General features: G+C 52.1%; 1 protein-coding gene across 2 annotated transcripts in view; it reads right to left on the bottom strand.

The window, feature by feature from the left end:
* Nucleotides 1–5,768: 5,768 nt before the first annotated feature.
* CELF5 (CUGBP Elav-like family member 5) overlaps nucleotides 5,769–8,138 on the bottom strand; it is a 57,037-nt gene continuing 54,667 nt past the window's right edge. For both annotated transcript variants that reach the window (XM_030540474.1, XM_030540475.1), the window contains exons 12-13: nucleotides 7,248–7,411; nucleotides 5,769–5,852 (exon numbers count right to left, since the gene is read on the bottom strand). In XM_030540474.1, coding sequence (XP_030396334.1) covers nucleotides 7,284–7,411 — 128 coding nt within the window. In that variant the 3' untranslated portion in view covers nucleotides 5,769–5,852; nucleotides 7,248–7,283. The remainder of the gene's footprint in view (nucleotides 5,853–7,247; nucleotides 7,412–8,138) is intronic.

Raw genomic sequence — 8,138 nt, 5'->3', positions numbered from 1 at the left:
CGGGCCCCCATATAGGAAGAGAGAAGCCCCTGGCACCTCCTAGTCTTGGAGCAGAGTGAAGGGTCCAAATTCTCTTCCCACCCAGCCAGCCTGCTTGGTCCAGCTGACTCCCCCTCTCTGTTGCTAACTGAAGACAAAGTGCGGCTTGCTCAGATGTTCTGGTCTCCGCTGAATCCCATAAACTACAGTTGCACTCCTGCCTTGGGAGCAACAGTCGGGGACGAGCGTTGGCTCTTGCTTTGCCAGGGCTGCTGCTTCGTAGGTTTGCCAGACTCTCAACTGGCCATCTCTGGGGGCAATGCTGCCCCCATCCATAATACCCATTTACCAGCCCCTTCTGTCCCTGGGGTGCTTCCCCCACCTTGTCCTCCAGTCAGAACCTCCTCCAGCTTTCCCCATTGGTAGCCCTTGAAGGGATTTATCTGCCATTTCATGGCCATCGTGTGCCTAGATTGACCCCGTGCTGACTTAGTGTTCTTACTAAGCGCTCTGCTTCCCTTTGCCATGATGAGCAAACTGGGGGGCCATACTACACGGCTGGGGCTGATACTGGGAGTGGCCCCTTGTTTCCTCTGCACTCCAGATCCAGAGAGATGGCTGTAGAAATAAAGCCAACCAAGAAGCCCTGTCTGCAGATAGCCCCATGCCTCAGGAGACTACGCCGTGAAACCTGGCTCCTTTCCAATGCCCCCGAGGAAAGCTGCTGTTTTGAGCAGGAAGGGGCAGCGGGAGCCCTCGCGCTGTTCCTCCCGCAGAGCCGTCTAACCTGTGAAATGGTCACGATAGCCTGTCGTAGCAGCTCCACCCCAGACACACATGCCCCGCGGCTTCAACTAGCCCGAGCCCAGACAGAGCCTGTTGTGGTTTTGGGAGCGGCCAAGCCTGAGGAAACAGCTTCTCTTATTATCACTGCTAAGATGTGTAGATTTGTGCTCTCCAGCCTGTAAATGTGTCTGTACGTTCTGTCCAACTGGTGTTCCTCCACGCTGCTGTTTTTTGTGGACTTTATAAACCTCCCCCCCAATCAGCTGTTAATAGCATTTTAACCTCTATTTTAATTAAACCGCTGTTTTTTAAAGTATCCATGGTCTTGTGCCTGTATGCAGGGAAGGAGTCAAATTGCCTGAGCCTGCAGCCTGATCCCCGATGTGCTCGGGTTCAAGGGCTGCTGGTCCCTCAAGGTAAAGGTGTAGATGAAACGCCCTCTGCAACAAATGGCACAAGAAGAAAGGCGGAGTTAGAGCTTCCCTTCTCCGCAGGAACCAGCCTCCGTGCTTAGAGCCTGGTCCTTCATCAGAGGCCTTTACCAGCCCAAGCCCAGTTTTCCTCTCTACCGGCAGGTCACTCTGTACCTGCAGCGTGATCTTGGCTAGGCTAAGCAGACACTGGGCCTCAAGCTGCATGGGTGACGTACCTGCGGTAGCACTGCACAAGCGACTGCACCAAAAATAGCAGGGGGGGGCAAGAGGGGCTGCCTGGTCTTGAGCAGGATCTGATGGGGGCAGGGGGGTGCGGAGCCTGGCTCACCCCTCCTGCCACTGCGCTGGGCTCTCCCTTGCTGCCCCACCTCCAGCCTAGGGTAGGTTTTGCTAGGTGAGGTGGCCTTGGAATGAAGCGTGCCGGCCCCAAGCTGCTCTGCTGCAGCGGGTTGCTTCCCTTTGCTTGCCTCCTCTTGCAGCCCCTTTTCCTCTGCTTCGGCCTGGATCTGCAGCCCTAGAGCTGTGTCTGCGGGGCTGCCTGAGAACATCTTACCCGAGCCAGTGGGTGGAGTATTGTACCGGGCTGCACTTCAGGTCTCTGATCTCCACTCTCCCTCCCCTTTCACTTTGATTCTATTCAACGGAGAAACCGCCCTGTTCTAGAACATGCAAGAGCAGGGCTGGGGCTCGACCTGGACAGGACGGGACAAGCGTCCAGCCACTCTTGGCAATAATTCTTTGCCTAAGGGCCTCCCCAGTGCTTCCTACCCAAATCCTCAGTCTCCCCTATGAGCTTGGTGACCGTTGCAGTAACCAAAGGCAGGTGGATGTGCGATAACTGACCAGTGCACCCAGTGGCCCATTAGCCACTGGGCCAACAGGGCCCAGGCCCGGGGGCCCTGGAAAAATGCCCCCCCAATCCAGTGCTCCTGCCAGGAAGCAGGGTCAGGGCATGGGGGCTTGCCCCGCTCCGCCCATCCACCTGGCGCTCCTGCCCCTATGCCACAATCACGCTCCCTGGCAGGGCAAGCGCCTACGCCCTGACCCCATTTCCCTGGCAGGAGCATGAGGGTTGTGGGGTAGGGGGGGTTCCTACTTTCTCTGGCCCAGGGCCCTACAAAACTGTGATCCTCCTCTGAATGCAACACACAGAGATTGGAAAAAGGGTCTCCAACGGTTTAAACGTAAACTAGAACAATAAGGGCACTTATAAAGCCTCCACCAGGAGCACCATGATTTTGAGGGGGAAACATGAAAAGCGAGCCTGCGAGAGCCTTTATTTCTCCAGAACCCTTTGCTTTCCTTGAGCACCTTTCATAGGAGTAGCCCAGAGCACTTTATAAAGCAGGCCTGCTTGGAAAAGAAATGTTTAATTCCATTTTCAGAAGGGAAAACTGAAAACTACACGCACCAGACCAGGGCTGAGCTAATCTCGAACACAAGATCCTGCTGCCCTGGGCTGACGAGAGTCCCGCTTCCCTTATGCAACAGACCAGAGGAGGGTTTCTCTCTCGGCAGGCTCAGATGTTCTGGTGTAAATTAATAGATTGGCCAGCGTCGAGTTTGAGTCCTGAAGGGCTGGTCCATTTTATTTACAGAGCTGCTGTGGGAACTAATCAGTTAAAAATAAAACAGCTGGACTTTGTCACGAACACATTAGAAGAGTGAGAGAAGACAGTGGTGTAAAGAAAAGCCCATTTGCCTTGTAGCTGCTGTAGCTTTGGGGTGTAGGTCACGGAGCCGGGGCTGGTTCTGCCCCACTGGGGCACAGGTCATGTGGTTGGCTTTCAGAAGCTGCAGGCCAAAGTGTACGATTCTGGCCAGCTCTCTTCAGCGAGACACCTGGAGCCGGGGCTGAAACCGCTTGCTGGTGTGACGCAGTGGCTAAAGCACAGCACGGGGAGTGGGGAACCGACAGGTCAGGGCCTGGTCTCCATGTCCCCAGCTCCCAAATGCTGCCGCTCTGTCTCGCAGCATTCCCTAGGGCTGGGGCCACCAATAAAGGGCGAGGTGCTGGGGCGGCTATTCTGGGGATGGTGCTGTCGAACGTCCTAGAGAGCTACTGCCCTTTAGGGCTGCCTGTTCATAAGGACATTTGCTGGCACATAGCCTGAGTTGGACCCTCCTTTCTGTCCGTTCCCAAGTCTACAGGCCTTGCTGAATACAGAGGGAACCTAAGTACATGCTTGACTGTGGATCAGTGCTTAAGGGTACAGTGGCACTGCAGCGGGCTGACGTGATACCCAGCTTGGGGGCGACATGCATGTGCTAGCTTTGATCAAGATAGTGTGCTAAAAACAGCAGAGTGGCCCTGGCGGCTTGGGCTGGCAGCTCAAAAAGTATGAGCCTGTTTGAAGTCTTAGGAAGGTGCTTAGAGGTCACAACACTCCTGCTGCCATGGCCACGCTGCTATCTTTAGTGCATAGCGCAACTAAAGCTAACCCGGGTACGTCTCCCTGAGCTGAGGGACTCACATCTCCCAGCTGCAGTGCAGATGTACCCCAACTGATTTGCTGAATAGGGATGGCCTTAAGCCTGTATTTAAATACTTTACTAATCTGGGGCCTTCCTGACTGTCTTCAAACCCAAGAAATCATTTGGCGAGGGACACAACCAACATCCGAAAACCAGTTACTTAACAAGTAAAACTTTTATTAAATAAATTTCGGATTCTTTAGACCAGAGCGAGGAGTTTGACATTAAGACATAGCTTGAATCTCACCTGCAACACCGGATTGATCACATTGGTAACTGTGATGGAAGAAACTGATCTTAGACACTTATTTCAAACCAGCTCAACCTAAAATTTCCAAAGTCCTTTTTTTTTTTTTTCATTTTGTTGTTTGTTGGTAATATTTTTTGTGTTCAAAATTTGATTAAAGTTCAAACTTCATGAAATCACTTGTAGCAGAAATAAAGAACATCGTACAAATCACGTACATAATAGATGTTAAGTATAAAAATGGTATTTACAATCAGTAAACATGGACGATAGAAACGCACAAGCTTTCAATACTTCATCCTCTCTCTCATGTGTTCTCAGAATCAGACAGCGAGGGTTGGTGAAGATCCACAAATGTACTTTCTTAAAGAGCCTGGGCAATTTCTGCACGTGGGAAGCTGGAGAATGACGACAGATTATAAAGGCCCCAAGAGAAACTTAGTCCTCAGCGCTCTCTTCTAAACCTGCTACATCAGTCTTTCCCCACCAACCCTCTGCTGATGTTGTTTAAACACACGCAGACACACACAAACGCACGCAGACACGCACAGGAATGTTCTTCGCACATTAGCAAACTCTGGACTAGTTGTTCAGAAGTTGTTTTTTTTTCTTTTGCTTAAACTTATTTTGGTAGAACCTTAAAGGGACTCTTTCAAGTTGTTCAATGGATGCTGCTTGTCCATACGATCCCTACTTTAGGAGAGCTCCAATTAACCAAGCTCGGACCTGGGTTCTGTGCTTAAGTGTATCTATATCTATAGCTATATCTATATATGCTGCATACGGTATAATTTGTCCTTGGAAGGGCGAGGGAATGCTGGAAAAAACAAAACAACCTCTTTTACAATGTTATCCTCCATGGATCTGCTCTGAAAAGCCTTGCGGAGGGGATAAGAGGTCCTCAACTGGAGTAAACATCGTTGCCAATGGAATGTTTGGTTTGGAAATGCTAAACGCTTGATAAAAAGCTCTATGTTCTAGCTGGAACGTGGAGGCCATTTCAGGCTTCCATCTCTCTGCTGTAGGATTACAGCGCTGGCCTTTGATAGGTTGGGAAAAATTCCCTGTTGCCATGGAGAACGATGAAAGTCAAGGGTTCTTTGCTGAGCACAGGGAAGGGCTGCTGTTGCCGGGGATAAAGGGTAACGTACCTTATTTCCCATTCCAGAGGTGCTCAGGATGGGCTTCAGCGCCAAATTCCAGTAGCCTAGTCTCCAGAAGCCCTCCAAGAAGTAAGACTGAGAGCTCTCAGTAGCTTTAATCAAGCTGGTGCTAAGGTTGATGGGTGAGTGAATCTTGAGGTGGCCTACTCCATTCCTGGAGGTATATAGTTCGCTCTCTCCTCACTGCTTGCTAATACCAAGTGGAGAGAGGATCTCCCCGTGGCCACGTCCTCTGACAATGTCCAGGCCCTTGTGCAGTCCCCGTAGAGGAAGTGCTGTCCCAGTCTGGAGGTGAGGAGGAGGGAGTCTCTGAATGGAAAAGTTTGGTCCTGTGATTTACGTTAAAAAAAAATAGAGACTGTATATATATATATATATTATATATATATTTATATTTATATATGAAAGGGTGAAAGCCAAAATCCCGTGAGTTGCTGTGGTGACCTAGAGACGCAACAAATGAGTTTTCTTAGTCCACGGCACTCCACACCTATCCCGAGCAGAAGGCAGCCTGGTCCCCATGAGTGTCGACCTCTCTGGCCCCCTCCTCCCCCAGTAATGGTGGTGGTGGCAGCAGCCAGCTGTGACATGACTCTTCCCGCTGGGTCGATGTCAAGCCTTCCAAAGCGTCTCTTCTCTCTGGAGCGTCACGTTTTCGGGGCAGGGTGGGACAGAAAGGGGCTGTGTCAAAAGAGTTCTTAAATTTACTGGCCTCTCCTGAAATCAGCTTGAAGCAGAAGAAGTTCTTCCTCTGGACGGTTCCTTTGCCTGCACGAAAAGAAGGTGGGAGGTGAACATCAGGCTTCTCGTTGTCCTTCTCCTCCATTGGAGGAAAGTGACCCCACGTTATTAGGATTCTCCCCACCCCTCCAGCCTTCCCTCAGCTCAGCGGTCTCAAGGCCCAGAACCCAACACCACTGGATCACTGTGGGCTGAATCATAGATTATTAGGATTGGAAGGGACCTCAAGAGATCATCTAGTCCAACCCCCTGCTCAAAGCAGAACCAATCCCCAAATGGCCCCCTCAATGACTGAACTCACAATCCTTGGTTTAGCAGGCCAATGCTCAAACCACTGAGCTATCCCTCCCTAATGAAGGGACAGCTTCATTAGCTCAAAGGCTGTACCAGACTCAGAACCCTTCATACATGGTCTAGCCACTAGAACATTGGGGGCAGACCCACACTGAAGGAATATGGCTGACGCGGGCTGAGAACTTGTTTGGCTGCTAGCAAAGACAGGGCTTCGCTGCCTTCCGTCCTGTGGCAGCATGAAGTGCCCGGAAAAACGCTCTGTGCTGGGGGTGAAACAGCTCGCCCCACCCCATTAGAAACATCTGACGTGAGTGTTGGAGAGGGCCAGCCCCAAATGCTGCAGTAACGCTAGTGCAAGCGGGCACATCCACGCTGACAGCCAAAGCAAGTACCAGGCCCAGTCTGAGAGGATGGCCAGGCGTGAGTGGTGGCTGACGTCCACCATCCGCTAATCATGTCCCTGCTGAAGCTGCGGCATTCCTATAGTTCCTAATGCAGCATCCCCGGGGAGAAGGGCTTCTCACATGGGAACAGCTGCAAAAACCAGCATTCGCTGGGTCCCTGATGCCACGCAAACTTCACCGTGCTCCAGACCCTTCCACCAGTGCCCTCGCTAGCAAAACCCTTCCAGCCTAGGGTAGCCAACAGAGAAAAACAAGCTGTCACCACAGAAGTTCAAACCATGGCCAAACTAAACAGCAGAAGTGGTGCTTCACCCCAGCCCCCTGTTCCTAACCCAATGTATTGTCCTGGTGTCCACAGAAAGCAGAGATGGAAGCTCTTTGGCTTTCTGGCTATATTAGGACATAAGAACCTGGGTCCCCGTCTACTCCACCCAGCTGGATTGTTCCCTCCAGTGAATGCTTCAGTCCATTTTTAAATGACCCAAGTGTTGTGGCTTCCACCACTTATCTTGGGAGACCGTGCCACAGGCTAAGCCCACGCCACGCACACCACCTGAAAACAATCTCTCAGGGTTAATTCCTACCTCTACAGCAGGGCAGTCAGGATGGCCTGGGGCTGCTGAACAACTGAGAGGTGGTTAACCTGCTTCTGGTAAGGATCTCTCAGCTGCAGAGTCACAGAGCAGCGGTGGAGGAGCAGGAGCTGGGAGGTCTAATGCTTTACCTGTGCTGCAGCACTGAATCCTGGCTTCACACACTGTCAGTAGGGGTGGCTGGCGTCCTTGGGTCGTTTTAATTGAACTTTCAACCTCTTCATTCCGACCTGGAAGCCGTTCATGGCCTGGATGGCAGTCTGGGCACTGGACGGGTTGTCAAAGCTCACAAAACCTGAAGAACAAAGACCGGGGAGATGGAAACTGTCACAGTTTCTCATGGATCTAATGCCCCAGCGTCCGACTGAGATTGCTGGGGTGCACTGGCTCAAATCCATCCACCTAGGGTAGCCATGCCAGTACAAAACATCCCCCTTCCAGCTGCGAGTGGGCGAAAGGCTGCGCCCTGGGTGACTAGATTCAGGCTCTGCCACAGTGATGGGCACCTTTGCGCTCTCCAGGCCTGACTGTTGAAATTCAGGCTATCTAGGAATGAAGCCGCATGCCTTGAAAAAATGCTCCAACTGGGGAAAAAGGCAGCAGCCTGCCTGGTGAGCACCCCGGGTTCCACTCTGCACGGGCTCCCCGTTGACTGCAGAGTCCAGCTCCAGGTCTCTGCCCTGCTATTCCATGGGATCAGCCTCTGCTGCCCAAGAGAAACCTCGTGCCTGGCAGCCATGATCTCCAAGTTCCATGGGTGCAGCTGAGCAGTAGCAGGAGACTGGTGATGGCAGCAGATAGAACGATCCCAAGAGCTGGGCCTAGACGGTAAAATCTGCTCCCAGCAGAGAGGAGAGGCCCCCCCCCCAGATGTCGCCCTCCTCCGAGCCACAGTCAGTGCAGGTCTCAGCCCCTCCACCACCCCCACCATATATTCTGTGCACGCACAGCAGCAGACACCCCTCCACCGGTTCACACTCATGCACAAACACCGACCACACACACCAATAACCATAGCGACC

The sequence above is a fragment of the Gopherus evgoodei genome, chromosome 22 (genome assembly GCF_007399415.2).
Source record: "Gopherus evgoodei ecotype Sinaloan lineage chromosome 22, rGopEvg1_v1.p, whole genome shotgun sequence".
Taxonomy (NCBI): Eukaryota; Metazoa; Chordata; order Testudines; family Testudinidae; genus Gopherus; species Gopherus evgoodei.
The sequence above is the reverse complement of the archived record's forward strand: the minus strand, read 5'-3'. Positions and strand labels throughout refer to the sequence as shown.